Source organism: Camelus bactrianus, chromosome 18 (genome assembly GCF_048773025.1).
Source record: "Camelus bactrianus isolate YW-2024 breed Bactrian camel chromosome 18, ASM4877302v1, whole genome shotgun sequence".
Classification (NCBI taxonomy): domain Eukaryota; kingdom Metazoa; phylum Chordata; class Mammalia; order Artiodactyla; family Camelidae; genus Camelus; species Camelus bactrianus.
This window is the reverse complement of record NC_133556.1, coordinates 21,040,526-21,056,513: the sequence shown is the minus strand read 5'-3', so window position 1 is coordinate 21,056,513 and position 15,988 is coordinate 21,040,526. Positions and strand designations below refer to the sequence as shown.

At 48.4% G+C, this 15,988-nt stretch overlaps 1 protein-coding gene across 3 annotated transcripts; it reads right to left on the bottom strand.

Moving 5' to 3' along the window:
* Positions 1 to 13: 13 nt before the first annotated feature.
* Positions 14 to 10,878, bottom strand: ITPRIPL2 (ITPRIP like 2). Of its 3 annotated transcripts, none has more exons than XM_045521223.2 (3): positions 5,920 to 10,878; positions 2,646 to 2,788; positions 14 to 160 (listed from the first exon to the last, which is right to left on the bottom strand). In XM_045521223.2, exon 1 carries the CDS (start codon positions 10,345 to 10,347, stop codon positions 8,749 to 8,751), a length of 1,599 nt encoding a protein of 532 aa, XP_045377179.1. In that variant the 5' UTR covers positions 10,348 to 10,878; the 3' UTR covers positions 14 to 160; positions 2,646 to 2,788; positions 5,920 to 8,748. The 3 variants fall into 3 exon arrangements, with proteins under 3 accessions (XP_045377179.1, XP_045377178.1, XP_010959385.1); XM_045521222.2 differs by having other exon boundaries at positions 25 to 165; XM_010961083.3 differs by lacking the exon at positions 14 to 160 and adding an exon at positions 1,904 to 2,135.
* Positions 10,879 to 15,988: the final 5,110 nt, after the last annotated feature.

Sequence of the window (15,988 nt, the reverse complement as noted above, 5' to 3'; positions counted from 1 at the left end):
ACGTCTGTGCACGCATATGTGCACACACGTGTCCGCAGGTGAAGCACGTATCTGGATGAGTCGAAATGCATGTGGAATCTGTTTAATCCTTCTGTGAAAACAAAGCAGCAAGCTCGTACCGGCCAACGTTTCAACGCAGCTACCCCGGGCCTTCCTGCTTCTGTTCTGAGGAGAAAGGGAAGCATCCATTGGAGAAAATCGGGAGAAGAAAGAGCTGGTGTGTCCTGTCATTTTCATCTGGGTTGAGTTTGGAGGGAAGCCATCCTCGGTGGCTGGGCTACTGGAGACGCAGCCCCCGCCTTCCTGTCTGCTGAAGGATGAAGTCAGCCCTCTGGGGGGAGGGGGAGGGGATGCCATAAAAATGAAAAAGGAACCCTAGAGCTTTTAAGGAGGGGCTTGGAGGAGGGTGGAGAGAAAGATATCCCCCGCCTCCCTGTGGTGGGTAGCTTTTCCAGGCAACTTGTAAACATCTGCCTGCTGGTTTCATTTTGATCTCCCGCTGTGGGACTCCTGAGGGGCTACTTCCTGCATGACTAACCTCCTTGGCTCTGTTTGCAAGGATCAGAAATGCATCAAGCGTTTGCTTTGGAGCCAGTAGATGTGGGTTCAAATCCCTGTCTACACTTACTTACTAAGTGGCATTGGGGCATTCAGCCTCATCTTGCCCAGCCTCAGTTTCCTTTATTGTGAAATGAAAGTGATATTAACACCATCTCCTCGGACTGTTACAATGATCAAATGAGGATACTGTGTGTCAAGCCTTTTGGCAAGGAGCTTCGCACACAGTAAGTGCCCTGCCAGGTGACACTGAGACAGAACCCACGGTGGGTTCGTGTACTGGGTTCCAAAATCTCCAAGACGCCTTCCCTAATTCCCTGGGGCTGCCCTGAATTCCTTCTGAATTTCTGATTTAGCAGAATCCTGTTTCTTCCTTTCAAAGCTTTCACCTCTCTTAGTTATTCAGCGCTCATTGGCGTGCTTGTTTGATATGCATGACTCCTCCAACAGACTGAAAGCTGCAGCCAAATGAGCTGGTGTTTTTTGCCAACACCTCTGTCCCCAGGACCAGCACAGGCCTTGGCACACAGTAGGTACTCTGATTATTTACTGAGTGAGTGAATGGAGATGAAGCACTTCACAATTTGGAATTTTCTGGGGCCCTAGGGAAGAAAATTTTCTCCATATTTTTAATCAACACATGAATCTGAGGGGCTTCCAATGGGGTCTTGCAAAATGGGGTTCGGATAGGAGCCCTCTTCAGCATCATCGTAGATTAGTTAGGACAGGCCGGGCTATGCTGCTGAAACAAAGAAACCCGATGTTTCATTTCTCAATTCATTTCAGAGGCCCAACATCACAAAGGTTGATTTCTCACTGATGCAAAGGCCAGTATGAATCAGGAGAGTGACATGGACCTCCGTCCTCTTAGAAATGCCCTAGTTCCATCTTGTGCTGCTGCTATCTTCACACATATCTTTTATTGCCTCTGCAGGATCATGACCAGTCGCTTCTGCTCCCTACCCGCTGGTCAGAACCAGCCACTCGGCCCTGTGTAACTGCAGGGGCGCTGAGAGACGTTGGGTTCCTCAAGGATATTCAGCAAGCAGCAGAAGCATCTCTGCCACGTGTAGGAAGGGCTCAGACTTCTCAGTCGGTGTACTGGGTCTGGGTTTAGTGAGAGGATGCCGAAATGCATTTTGAAAACATGGAAGTGGAGATCCCTGCCAATTAGACTGCTTTTGAAAATCAGTTATTTATCAGAAAAAAATAATTAATCATTACAAACCCTATACTTAACACATGGAGCAGTATTTCCAGTGCAGTTCCTTGCCGTACAAGACCCTGAGGCCTCATCTCCAAATGCCTCAAGCGTTTTTCTCCATGGAAAACGTTTTAATGGTTTCATTTTGATAAGAATCAACAGCCACTCATCAGAGGCTTAGCTCTTAATTCGAGGAGACCAATGATTAAATAAACCGTAAAGATAAAAATCTTTTAATGAGATAAGGTCTTTAAAGGCTTTTAGTTTGAGTCTGGTACACAGTGGGACTTCTAGTGCGTTCTCTCCTGGCTTCATTGGAAAGAGACTTGATGGACTGTAATTATTTTTAAGTGCTGGCTCAAAGTCACCGCATCTAAGATGGGGGGGGGGAGAAATTGAGACAAACTGTGGGCAAAACCATTGAATATTCATGAAAAGAGACAGTATTTTGTGAATATAGTATAGGAGGTATGTTCTCTCCAGGCTAAAAGATGAAAAAAATGAGGAAACCTTCGCTCTGAATACAGAGGCTTTTCTTTGCTGATAAGTTTCAGGGTGACTCTGATGACTTTTGTTTTACTAAAAAAAATTTTTTTAATTGTTTTCACATCCCTGGGGTTGTAGGAAAGGGGAACCACTAGCAGGATTACATCCTGTGTCCGCATAGCAATGTTTCACCTTGGATTCTGTCCTGGGATTTTATTCTCACACCATCACTGCCACCACTTCAGCTGCCTGTCTCTGACACAAAGCAAACCTCACACATACCAGCTGGTGGTTCCACAGCATCTACTGAAAGGCAGAAGGCCATCTGATCTAAGTCTGTGGTTCACAACCCTGGCTGCATGCTAGAATTGTCCATGGAACTGTAAACAGTACTCACGCCAGAGAGGGCCAAGTTCAAAAGTGATTGCCATTCCCTCCTCAGGTGGATCGCCAGCGTCTTGGAGATCAGTTCAGACTTCCACTGTGGTTCACAATTTTGCCATCAAAGTGTGGCCCCTGGATCAGCGGCATTGCCTGCATCTGTTAGAAAGGCAGAACCTTGGGTGACACCCCGACCTGAGGAATCAGAACTTGCATTCAAATGAGACGCCCAGGTGGTCTGCAAACTCCAGCTTGAGAAGCTCTGGCTTCCAGAACCCCTGTGCCCTGGTGCCTTCCTTCCTCTCCCACCTCATCCTCTGCCACTGAAGCCTCCTCCCTCCTGCCCACCCCCACTTTCCAGCCAAACCGACTGCTCCTTCCACCTGTGTTTGTGCTTTCCTCTCCAGCCCAACTCCCTTCACTTAGCGAATTCTTACCTCTCTCTGGATCTCAACTGAGACGTCACTTCTTGCGAGCAGCCCTCCCTGATGCCCCTGAACTGCATGAGGTGTCCCTCTTCTGTGCTTCCTCACCTTTCCCCCACCTAGCACCCACCACATTGTTCAGAAATGACTTTTTTTTTTTTTTAATTGCTCTTTCTGGTTTTTTTGGGGGGAGTATTTAGGTTTATTTTTATTTTAGTTATTTATTTTTAATGAAGGTACTGGGGATAGAACCCAGGACCTCATGCATGCTAAGCACATGCTTTACCCCTGAGCTATATATCCTCTGCCTAGAAATGACTTCTTTAATTGCCTGCCTCTCACACCAGTTTGCCAGCTCGTAAGAGAGACCATATCTGTCTCGGTCACCTCTGTGTGCCCTCAATGCCTGGGGACAGAAGATACTCAAGAATTGTTGAAAATTAAATGCAATGTGCCCCACCACGCCTTTCCCCCGGGGCAAATGTTTAATCAGCCAGTAGCTGCAGGTTTCCCTACACATCTGCCTGGCTCCAAGGTTTTGAAGAATCCTACATGGCCTCCAAGATTCTATCTCTCACTAAGCCTGGTGGTTTTTCATATTAGCAAATGTTTACCATTTGGAGAGGGCCCCGGGGGCCTAAGAGATTTCTGGGCAAAATTCTTGAGCTATAAATTAGCCACAGGCCAAGACTTGAGTTGTATTTGGGGTAGTGTGTGAGAGTAGGGGGTGGAGGGGGGAGGCTGAGGAGGGGCAGGGCCAGAAGGTTCTTGGGTAGAAAAAGACTTGAAGGCAGGACCCTATGCTGCCTACAGAACTAGGAACTGGCATAATGAACTCTCACCTCTGTACGGCGCCAATTCTGTACAACGATCCCAGCCTTGCTGTGTCGAACAAGACTCCCATACACCCCGACCCTGAAAGTTGTGGAAGGAACCACAAGCCAGTGCAGCCCCAGGCCCACCCTCCAGGAAGATGAGAGCCCCCCCCCAAACCTGATGTTCAGTCCAGAGGTTTTGACAAGTTCCTTTATTAATAAAGCAAAGTATGAAAGAACAAGGTCCCCAAATGACCCATATGATTAAAAGTGCAAATTTACTCCAACCTGAAATAGAAAACAAATGGCTGGCCTTGACTGTTTGGGCCATGGAAATGTGGTGTGATTAAAAAGCCTTTTTAATCACACAACTGTAGCAGCTGAATCATGTTTACCTCTTTGGTCTCTGTTATTGGAATAAAACATAGACTATGACTGCAGCCGATAGACTGTATCATAGTACACAGTTTGGGGTTGGAATACACACTAAAAATAACAATAAACTAAGAGGAATGTTTTAAAGTCAAGTGACTAAATCAAGGCACTTTTTTTTTTAAAGAAAAAGGTGCTAAAAATATTCCTGAATGTCTGATAATTCAGTACTTCAAAAACCAGGTTATACATAATTTAGCTGCATATTTTTGCCTATTCTGTCTGCATAGATATCTCATATATCTTCATCCTCTCTCAATTTATACTTGCTTTATCCCCAGCAAATCATGTGCTACATAGGTTACAAAAAAAAAACCACAACAACAACAAAAACAGTAGTGTCTAAGAAACACACATGCAATTTTAAAAAAAAATTAACAAATGCCACAATGATAACACTGAAGTTTCTTCCTTCTCGAGGGCTACTGGAAACGTTCATTTTTCCCACCGCTGGGGAGGGAGGTCATAACCTTCCTTCACGTGGACAGGAGAAGTTAAGTCTTCATCAAGGTCAAAAGCCACATTTTACAGAAAAAGTGACTTACTCCACGAGGTTAAAAGAGACACTCTGGAAGGTTATTAGGTTAATTCCTTCAGAATGCTGGGATGTCAATTTTGGTGGGAGCCACGGAGTCAGAAAGGGATAGAAACATCTGGTCAGAACAGTACTCTTGGCAGCGGGGATGGGAACAAAGCCTAAAAAGCTGGGTCCGGAGACCAGCACTGATGTTCTGGTGTTACGACCACCAACCACCATTGCTAAGACACGGGCTAGGCAATGACTAAAAAAAAATACTAACTAATTTAAAACTAAGAATGAAACACAAATAGAGAAGAAACAAGTTATTCTGCAATCCTTCCTGATTACTCATCTGCAAACTCTGACAGAGCCAAGGAATTTAGCCCCAGCTCACCAGGAAGGAAATGCCAAGGACTGGCCCCCGGTGGTTTGATGTAGGATCTGACTCCTCGGCTCCAGGATGGAGAATCTTCCTGGGGACCAAAAGCTCAGTGTCATCTGTGGCCATGTTAATTTTGGGGGTTTGTTTCTACAATAAAGGTTAGCTCTGAGACATAAAGAAGACCTGAAGTATGACACCCCCCACCATGTATAACAACGTCATACCCATAACAAATATGACCTTTATACATACTTGAGGGCTCACTGTGTAAGGCAGGAGTCGCAAACTGGTGGCCCCCAGGCTCAACCAAATGTCATACTTGGCCCACATGGTGTTTTGGACATTTTTTAAAATTATGTTGTTTAAAAATCAGAAAGTTTCATTTTTTAAAAAAATGCTGATTTTTAAAATTTCCAGCCCCACTCGACCCCTTTTCCTCCCACATGGAGCTGAGCAACGGCTGCCCCTAAGACGGGCACGTTCCTCCCCCACCCCAACCCGCCCCTTCCCTATTTACCTCCCGACCTCACCCTGCAGGCTGCTGAGTTTGCGACTCCTGGTTTGAAAGAGCACATATCTAAAAACGTGTTTCCTAACCCAAACCTCTCTCGCACCCTCGTACAATCTCCACCCCATCTCTCCACCTGTCCATCTCTTCCTTCCACGTCCATCTTAAGTCCTTCCTGAAATCTTCAGACTTCTCTTGGTTTGCTCACCTTCTCCCTTCTTTCTGCTTCAGTTTCATTTTGCAAAAAAACATCTCCTTCTCTCAGCCCACGAGCATTCCAGGATGGCTCCCAAAGGCTGGTCCGTGGGAGTTCCTGAAGGGTTGTCTCAAGGCAAAATGGCTGAGTCATCTTCCCAAAACATTTTCTTCGGGCACTGGCTGGACAATTAATCTTCTTTTTTAAAAATCATGAACAGTTTTGAGCTTTCTTGTATGAATATTGTATGAGAATATTTGCATATATGAATCTCCAGTACCAAGTATACACTGAAAATGTGTACATTTCAGATCAAGGAGATGATGGAGCCCTAATAAAATACATAATTGAGCTTAATTTAAGTGCCTTGGGCAGCCATCATAGCTGGCTACAAAGCCGTATTATTTCATTTGTACACAGTACATGTTTTGGATTACTAAACATTGATCAAAATTGATCGAAATCTCTAAGTTTTTGGTTACCATGTTCAGCATGGCATTTAAATAAAATATTAATATTTTAAAAATTCACAAACACAATGCCCCATTAATTAAAAAAATAAAATTTAAAAATCTTGAGGATGGATGAGGCTTTGGGTAACTAACCCTATAAAAAACCAAATGAACAAAGAAACTACAAGAACAGTATGTTACCAGATTCAAACTTCAAAATGCTATTCAAATAAAAAAAAAAAGAAAGAAAACTATCAACTCAGCTAGAGATACTCGGAAAATTCGGCTTTTAAAGTTTTATAATCCCTCCAGTAGCCTCGCTTTCCCTCACTCCCACTACAGAGGAAATTATAGCTGAGTATGGAAATATTATAAATATATATTTATATAAAGATCTACTTACTCTTGGCATTTATTTTAAAAAGTAATTTAAAAAAACACTGTGCAGTTTATATCTTTGCAGGAAGTTGGTAGACTGACCCCTTTGCTAAATGCAGTACCTTATGACCTAACACTGACCTCAAAAGCTAAGAATGACTTTGTGGTGTCAAGGGGAAATGTCCCCAAAACAACCTCAAAGGGACAGCACAACGTTTGCAACTGTTTCTCTTACAGTCCAAGGATGCGAAAGACATATGAAATCTCTGCAGCTCTGCTGAGAAGAATTCGCTATAAATCGTTTATTCACAACAGTTTCCCCCACAGTGGCCAAGTGGGTCCCCTAAAGAAAGTTTAAAGAGTTCCCTCAAAGTAGCTCAGAAACTAAACAATGGCCCTATTCAGTGGCTACTTCTGTCTTCCAAGTTTTACCTTTAAGAGTCTCTGTTTAAAAAAAAAAAAAGAGACCCAAATTATAAAAGAAAAGTCCCAAAGTACATCACTGGGGCTGGCTGTATTTTCTATTTGGCAGACAATGACCATCCTAAACTTTGAGTTTCAAGTCGACTGACGCAGTTGAGGGCTGTTAGAAATTTGGGCGGGCAAGGAGGGATTTCAGAACTGGCTAGCTGCAAAATCCACCCGGCCTGGTGGTATTTATGCCCAAAGAGAAGAAAGAGCAGACATCTGACAAGGGCTGTCTCCCTCCATCTCTCCTCTGCTGTCCTTCTTCTCTGTTGACCAACTGGGAAATAACTGATCTTCAAGCACAATGCCCAAGATACTGAACTCTAAGTCGAAATACCTTGCAAGACTTGTGCTGAACCAACCACTCCTTGAAGGTGGCCTTAGGGCCACTTAAAAACCCACTTGGGCAATGGCAGCAAAACTTCCCAACCACAAAGGATCACTGAGCATTGGCTGGGAGCTCTAACTGCAGCCGGGCACTTCCTTGCCTCATTAAACTTGGAAAGAAATCCCCATGCAAAGGAGTTTGCTGAGAAGACTTAAAAAAATAAAGAAGTTTCTGTCTCCAGCCAGCAGCAAGCCCTGCCAACACACCTTGCTAGGTAAAGAGTGAAATACATCCTTCTTGAGACCCAACATGTTTTATGCCCTCACCAGTGTTGTCTGAAACATGTAGCTTGTTGCCACTCTGCACTGTGCCTGGCTTATAGCAGGCACTCAGTGAATGGGCACGGACTGGTACCCATCCCTGTGTGCCTGGAGGGATGTTCAGCAGGCCTGCTCGTCAAGCCTGCACTCTTCTTAATAGTTAATGTAACTGGCCTCCCTTTCAGATGCAACACTTGGCACAAGCGATTACCACAAAACGAAAGAACTGATTGAAAGAAACTGCTATTTGCTCTGAAAGTTTCTCTAAGCAACTCCTGACTGCCTCTCAACAGCGGTGTCTCAGTTCTTCATAATGCTGTCAAACACTTGTGATCATATCATTTAAAAACTATATATGAATATTAATGTGAATAGTGGAAACTACGTTCCTCAGAACCTTAGCCCCTAGAATAGACCTTCAATTCCAGTTGTCAATAAAGATTCAGTTTTGTTTTGTTTTTTTTTTTAAGGACAATCAGGAACCCAGGACCTACCAAGTAGTTGTGTCAGAAAACCACTTGCTTCTTTAAATTTGGGGGCCAGAGAGATCTGTGTCTGAACTTCCCTTGCAGTTAGTTCTGGCTTCCCTTACTGGACTTCCCTAAAGCTGGATCCCTCTGCAGAATCATTCCACACAAACCAACATTTGGATCGACTCTTAGCTGCTGACGTTGGACGTCTGGCCCAGGAAGATGCCATAACTATACTGGATTGTCGAGCCAGGAGTGATGTTTAAACATCACTGAAGCCACCAAATGTCACCCTCTGAGCTTTCCAATACCTTTTGCAGCTCATTTCCTTGCTTTGAACTGGCTTCATTGACACCCCCCACCCCCCACCCGGTGGGTGAGGGAGGTTTCAGGAGCTCTAGGCCCGGTGAGGGCGATGTCAGGGTTTATGGTTCATCTTCAGGGAACCCCTGGGTGCGCTGGCTCCGGGGTGGGGGACACCTGGCAAGGTAGCGGGGACCCCCATAGGCCCGGAGAAGCTGGGGCAGTCTTCGCCACGTGGACAGCAAGCGCGCCGCCGCGAGCTCCCGGGCGTGCCTGTCGAAAGCAGCCAGGAGGTCAACTGGGCCAGCTTCACGCAGGACCTTGGGCAGCGGGCCCACCTCAGCGGCTGCCCCGCCAGGGCCCAGGACGCAGTGGAAGAGTGTTCGGCGTTGAAGCAGGCAGCCCCTAAGGAACTGCACGAGCTCTTCCAAGCGCTCGCCCAGGTGTGCCTCCTCCCAGCCTTGTGCAGGAGCCCCCTCGCGCAGCAGCACCGCCAGCAGCACCGTCTTGAGCACGTATGAAGACAGGATGCGTCCCCACTGGGTGGCGGCCGTCGGGTCCAGCCCTCGGGCACCCAGGTCTCGAAGAGCTTTAAGCAACTGCAGACACTTGAGGTAGCAGGCACCTGGAGGGGCCCTTTCCTGCAGCCAGCTTAGCAGCTTCTGCTCCTGGCGCGCGGTGTTCACGCCCCATAGCGCATCCCCGCGCAGACCTCCTGGGAGCTCCGACAGGGGCCCGACGGGCGAGGGTGGCAGTGGTGGTGCCACCAGGAAGACGCTGTCGCCCAAATGGACAGCAGGGATGAGACGCACGGCCATGGAAAGGCGGCAGCAGCCGTAATCGGTGCGGCAGGGCAGGATGTGCAGGGTGGGAGGCTGCTCCAGGCCACCCGGGGTTAGGCTGACCCGACAACGCCCCTCCAGGCTGTAGCGCACGGTGGCCAGGGAGCGCTGCAGGTGCGACTGGAACCAGCGCAGCACCAGTGTGGCCGAGAGATGGCGCCGCCCACGCACATCCACGCAGAAGCCGTCGGCGAAGGTTTTGCAGTCCCGGAGCCACTGGCCTCCGGAGGCCCCCGGCGGTGCCTTGAGTGCGCACACAAAGCAGCCGTGGAAGGCTGGGGCCAGCTCGGGCTCTGCGCCCAGGCTCCGGGGCTCCAGCGCCACCAGGGGCGGGAGGCGCAGCGGCACAAGCACGTCGAAGCCGTCGGGCCGGCGGATTTTATGCTGCTCGTAGGCGCTGCCCACCTGGATAAAGTCTCCGCGGAAGGCCAAGGCCAGCGCCCCTCCGGGGATGGGACCTGGGGACCCCCGAGTGCGGCCAGCCCGCACCAGCTCGCCCACGATCCGGCTCACGTGCGCCTTGCTGTGGCCCAGCACGTGCGGCGACAGGCGCACCTCATGCTCGTAGTAACTCTCCAGCAGGATGTCGAGGCTGGGCTCTCGGAAGTGTCTAGGAGAGAAGGCGGAGTGGCCCCCCAGGCGGGGGGTCCCGGGCAGGAAGCGCTGTCGAACAGTTTGGCGACAGCGCAGGAGGATGTAGCCGAGAAGGAGCAGGACTGCCACCTTGAGCAGCGGGAAGCCGCCATCCGCGCCGTCGGGAGGTTCGACCCGGGCGCCCCCGCTTCCCCGCAGGACATGGTAGAGGCACACGAGGGCGGTGCAGAGGCCGGTCACCAGGGGCCAGAAGACTCGCAGATTGAGGGTGTAGTGCACAGACATTCCGGGCGCCCGGGACAGCGGCGGCCGAGCAGCCCAGGGCGCGAGCCCCGGCTGCGCCCCCGACCCAGCATGCGCGCAGCGCCCGGGCAGCCCCGCTGTCCCGGTCTCCTTCGCCTCCGGGGCGGCTCCCCCGTCGCAGGGCCGGGGGAAGCCGCCCTCCAGCTCGGCCTCCTTTCCCAGCTCAAGTGTTCCTTCCAGCTGCGGCCCGCCCTGCACGCCCCGGCTCCCGGCCGCGCCCTGCGCGCTGCGTCCGGCGTCCGGCGTCCGGCCCTCCCCGCCCGGCGCCCCGGCGCGCTGCTGGCGGCCGCCTCCGGTCCGGCCCGCTCGCCTGCTACCCCGGGCCGCCCTCCTGGTGCAGTGGGCCCCCGGGGTACCCCGCCGCTCCCCTCCGCGCTTGTTCCCGTTACTCGGTCCGGGGAGTTTCCTCTTCCGAGGGGAGGCGAGGCCGCGCCAGCTAGCGGGGAGGAAATGCCGAAGTCTGGAGCCGAGCGCCGAGCCGGCGGGCGGGGTCGGCCCTCTCCCGGGCCTCCGCCTTAAAGCGACGCGGGGCGACGGGAGGGACTTCAGGACGCGCTTGCGACTGGCCTCCCGCGGGCCACCCCCACCGTCCCTCCCCAAGGGCAGAACTAGGAAGGCCCTGATTGCGGGGCGGTGGCCTTGTCCCGGGAGCTTCTGGAGTTGTGTTCCCACAAAGTTACACAAGGAAGTTGAAAGGAGGGTAAAAGAGCGCACAAAGAGACTGTACCTCCCCCGCAACGCGCCCCCCATCCCCGCAAGTCGTGGTAGTGTGGCAAGTCCTGGAAAAGAAGCGGCCCCCGCCACTGTGCCGCTGTCCTTTATCAAACCAGCACTCTCTGAGCACCTACTATGTGCCAGGCAGGAGACGAGGTGCTGGGGAGATAGCAGTTGACAAAATACACCGGGTTTCTGCCCTTCGTAAAGCTTACAGCCCTTTTAAAGAAGGAAACCGAAAGAGAAGGGATCTTATAGCAGACAGTGCTCTGAAAGAAACAAAACTGTGTGCAGAAGGGAGAAGATGGAGGCTGGAGGCTCTCTGTGGGGTGACTGTTGGCTTGCAACGAATAAGGAGGAGCCAGCCTTGGAGTAACAATAACAGCCTTTACAAAGACCTACTGTGTGCTATTCATGCATACTCCTCGGTTCCTCCTATGAAAGGGACGCTATTATTTTCCCCATTTTTCAGATGAGGAAACAGGCACAGGCAGGTTCAGTCCTTGCCTAAGGTCACACAGCTTTTAGCAGAGCTGGGCCTTGAACACAGGCACCTGCTCCAGAGAAGGAGGGGGTGGGGACTGGGAAGTTCCTTCCTCAACTGCTGGAAATTTGTGTCCTTTGGACCTACACTGGGACCTCAATCCAGGAAGCTTTTTTTTTTTTTTTTCGTAATAGGGAGCAACTCCCTGAAATTATGGGCATTTATTTAATTATCTGGATTTAAATAATTAGCTTTAGTTATTTACGTTCATTACACCTTCCGTGCTCCCACCACCAATTAAGGAGAGCAAGGGAAAATGCGTTAAAAATATCAGAACCCAAATGCCATCTAGGAATCAGGACTCAGAGAATGGCCCCTGGCTTAAGCACCAAGATTACTCCTAGGAAAGCCTCTTAGAGCTAAGCAGACATGCATTCAAATCCCCATCTCCGCTACTATTAACTATGAACTCAGAGTCTGTTAGTCAGGATTCTTTGGGTTACAAGTGACAGAAACACAGCTTAAAAAGCACTTACTGTGTCATGTTAACTGAGACATCTCTGGGGGTCCTACTTCAGTGTGGCTGGACCTAGGTACGCTCAATCCACTTTTTAGCTTTCTTCTAAGTGGTCTGCACTCTCTGCCAGGCTCTCTCCGTAGGCCCCTGCCTGCTCTAGCCTCATGTTATCCTCATTGTAGAGGAAAAGAGGGCTTTGCTTGCCTCAAAGTTGCAGCAAATGTCGTGCCAAGGGGTAACCTTGGGTCATGCTTAAAGTGACTAAGTAAAAAGAATGCACTGATTAGCCTGGCCTGTGTGTGCTATGGACTGAAGTGTGTCCCCTCAAAATTCTTATGTTGAAGCCCTAACCCCTCAGTGTGACTGTATTTGGATACGGGGCTTTTAGCAAATAACCAAAGTTGAATGAGGTCATAAGGGTGAGGCCCTACTCCAACAGGACTGATGTCCTTGTAAGAAAAGGGAGAGAGAGAGAGAAAGAGAGATCTCCACGTGCACCAAGGAAGCGCCTGTGAGGACAAATTGAGGAGACAACCTTCTAAAGGTCAGGAAGAGAGTCCTCAGCAGAAACTGGACCCTCCTGGACCTTGATCTTGGACTTTCCAGTCTCCAGAACTGTGAGAAAATAAATTTCTGTTCTTAAAGCCGCTCAGTCTGTGGTATTTGTTATTTGCAGCCCCAGCTGACTTGTAGAGTTGGGTACCCAACCCTGGAACTAGGAGGTGGGGTGAGTCCTGCCCTAACCATGGGGACTGTGGGAGGGGTGTCCCCCAAGAAAAGTCAAGGTGCTGTGCTGGAAGGAGGAGGATGGGGGTTTTTAGCTTTTGAAAACAGTAATTGGCCACCACATTGGGGTATGTCTCTTAACCTCGCTTTACTTCAATCTCCCATCTGTAAAATGGGAGTAATACTAACAAGGTGACTTATTTTTTCCCCTGGTATGTATGACAGCACGCTATCTTCAACCACGTGAAGACAGGCAATGCTCTACATCAGGGGTCAGCAAATGTTTTTTGGTAAAGGGCCAGGGAGTAAAGGCTTGTGGGCCGCAACCACTCGAGTCTGCTGCTGTGGCCTGAAGGCAGCTGTAACAAAGCACATGCTGCAAACTGGGTGGCTTAAAACAATGGAAATTCATTCCATTTATTGGAGGCTCCTTCCTGGCCTCTTCCAGCTTCTCACGGCTCCAGGTGTGCCTGGGCTTGTGGCTGCATCCCTTTTACCCCTGCCTCCCTCTTCTCCTCCGTGTCTGTATCTTCTCCTTTTCTACCTCTTATAAACACACCTGTCATTGGATTTAGGGCCCTCGGGGTTAATACCAGTGATCCCCTCTGGAGATCTTAATTCCATCTGCAAAGTCCCTGTTTTCCAAGTTAAGTTCACAGTCACAAGTTCCATGGACACATCTTTGGGGGGAGCCACCTTCCGTAAATGATATATATTGTATTTCTCTTACTGTTTTTCCTTCCTGTAATCAGTTTCCATAGCTCATTTCCCCCAGGGTTCAAGGTACAGGACCTCAGAACTTTGCACTTGGAAAAATCCACTGTATACGTCAGAGCAACCACAAAATCATGTATTCATTCACTTCTTACCCAGCATCCCATGGGCCAGGCAGCAGGGAAGGTGAAGGGACAGAGGGGGCTGGGTTCTCATAGACTAAAACGCCACCCAGTGGGGGTGGATTCCGAACCCTGCCACTGTTGCATCGACTTCTGATAATTATTTCATTAAAAATCTCCTATAATGTTTAATATTTGACAGAGGCCACTCCTGTTTTTTTTCTAATGGCTCAACAAATATATACACACACCCTTCCCAACATCTGATATCCCAGAGGTGTGTCCCTTGGAGGAAGAATGGTAACACTGGCAAGGGGAAAAAGAAAGAGGCGGTGGCTGATTTCCCACCGGAGGCCCAGGGAAGGCTCTCGACAAGGGACGTCTGACCAAGCTTTGAAGGATGGGAAAGGACAGCGGGTTTGATAGCATGTATTTTCCCCACAGACATTCTTGCTGCATAACTAACTGCCTTTAAGGCAATGTTGCTGTCAAAAGATAAAATAATGAAACATAAAAGAGGGGCATTAAAAAGGACATAATGAAACATGAGAAATAAATAACAAAACTAAAAAGGCTTTTTGGAAAATACAAAAACATTTGAATACATGCAAAATATATATCGTTTCATGGCAATACTGCACAAGTAATTGATTTTATTTTGCAGGGTTGTACCCAGGTACTTATCTTCCAAGTCTTTCATTCATAGTATTTTGCAGATTTTTTTTTTTTTTTTTTTGCTTATAATTTGTCTCTGGGTTCAGCATTGCACTTTTCCTTTTTCACTAAATTTCTTCTTTAAGAGAGGCATCAACTTCCAAATACTAAGATGCATACTTGTACCTGAACTTTGTGTCGCTGTTGGGAAAGCTGTATTTTGGGGGCAGACTGTCACATGTCTGCTGATAGACGTTCCAAAGTTCTATGGGAAATGTAGGTTCAACTCTGTGACTTCAAATCACTGAAGGATTTATAAACTGATATGTTATCATTTTCTAGTACAGTATGCAATCTGGCTTATGCTCTCTTATTTCACACTTTCAGTGAGTTTTATCACTGTATTTTCTATCAAGTCTATATATATGTAGTTGTTATCATCCACAATTTTAAGACCACCATGCCTACCCATCACTTATAGATCATCAAGAGAGACCGTTCGGGAGAAACTGTGTGTGCCTCTGGTTGCAGCCCTGCCCTTGTGGTGTCTCCCGAAATGCTCAGAACCAGCCCAGTGAGGTTGAGGCTCTTATCCATGCCGTTTCACATATAGGCAAAGTGAGGCAGAGAGAGGGCAAGTAATATATTCAAAGTCACACAGCTGGCAAGGCCGACTCCAGAGCTGGGCTCTTAACCCCTCTGCTTCACTCCCTTTCACACTGTAAAGGGTTTTCTAGCCACACCTCATTTTATGGTACGTTGCTTTATTGTCCTTCATCTGTACTGTGTTTTCTACAGGTTGAAAGATTTGTGACCACCCTGCAAGCAAATCTGTTGGTGCCATATTTTTTTCAACAGCGTTTGCTTACTTCATGTCTCTGGGTCATGTTTTGGTAATTCTCACAATATTTTGTATTTATTCATTATTATTATATTTGTTATGGTGATCTGTGATCCATGGTCTTTGACCTTACTACTTTGACTCACCAAAGGCTCAGATGATGATTAGCATTTCTTAGCAACAAAGTATTTTTCAATTAAGGTGTGAACTTTTTTTTTTTTGACATAATGCCATTGCATAGTTAATAGACTACAGCATGGTGTAAACACAACTTTTACATGCACTGGGAAACCAAAAACATTCATGTGACTTACTATTGTGATGCTTGCTTTGCTGCAGGGGTCTGGAACCAAACCTGTAACACCTCCCGGATGTGCCTGTATAGCATGGGAAGGGAACATTCTGGGAAGGCAGGTTCATTTATGTTTGTCTCTATCTCCCTAACCAGGTGATGAGGTTCTTGGAGTCAAGGGCTTTGCCATAGTCATCTTGGTATCCCCATCACTCAACCTCATGCCTGGTACTTTATAGAGCTTTACGGAAAGAAAGAGGGGAGGGAGGGAGAGAGGAAATGGGGGAGGGAGGGAGGAAGCAAGGAAGAAGGAAGGATACTTTGACCCGCAGAAATTCAGGGAGACCATTCCAGGTAGTGGACACAAAGTGTGCAAGTGTTAGAGGAGTGTGTAACAATTGGGGGAACGGGATGTCGGACTGCTGTTGTGAAGTCTGGAGTTTGTGAATGGACACTGTGGCTTTTACCGGCCATCCACTCTAGCCTTCTTCCAACAAGCCTTCCACAGGCAGCTCTGTCTTAGGGACACAGGCCGTGGCTCCCTCGGTGACCCAGTTCT

Bases quoted from the DNA above. Each gene is read 5' to 3' on its own strand.
- ITPRIPL2 (XM_045521223.2), bottom strand. From the start codon at position 10,347: ATGTCTGTGCACTACACCCTCAATCTGCGAGTCTTCTGGCCCCTGGTG.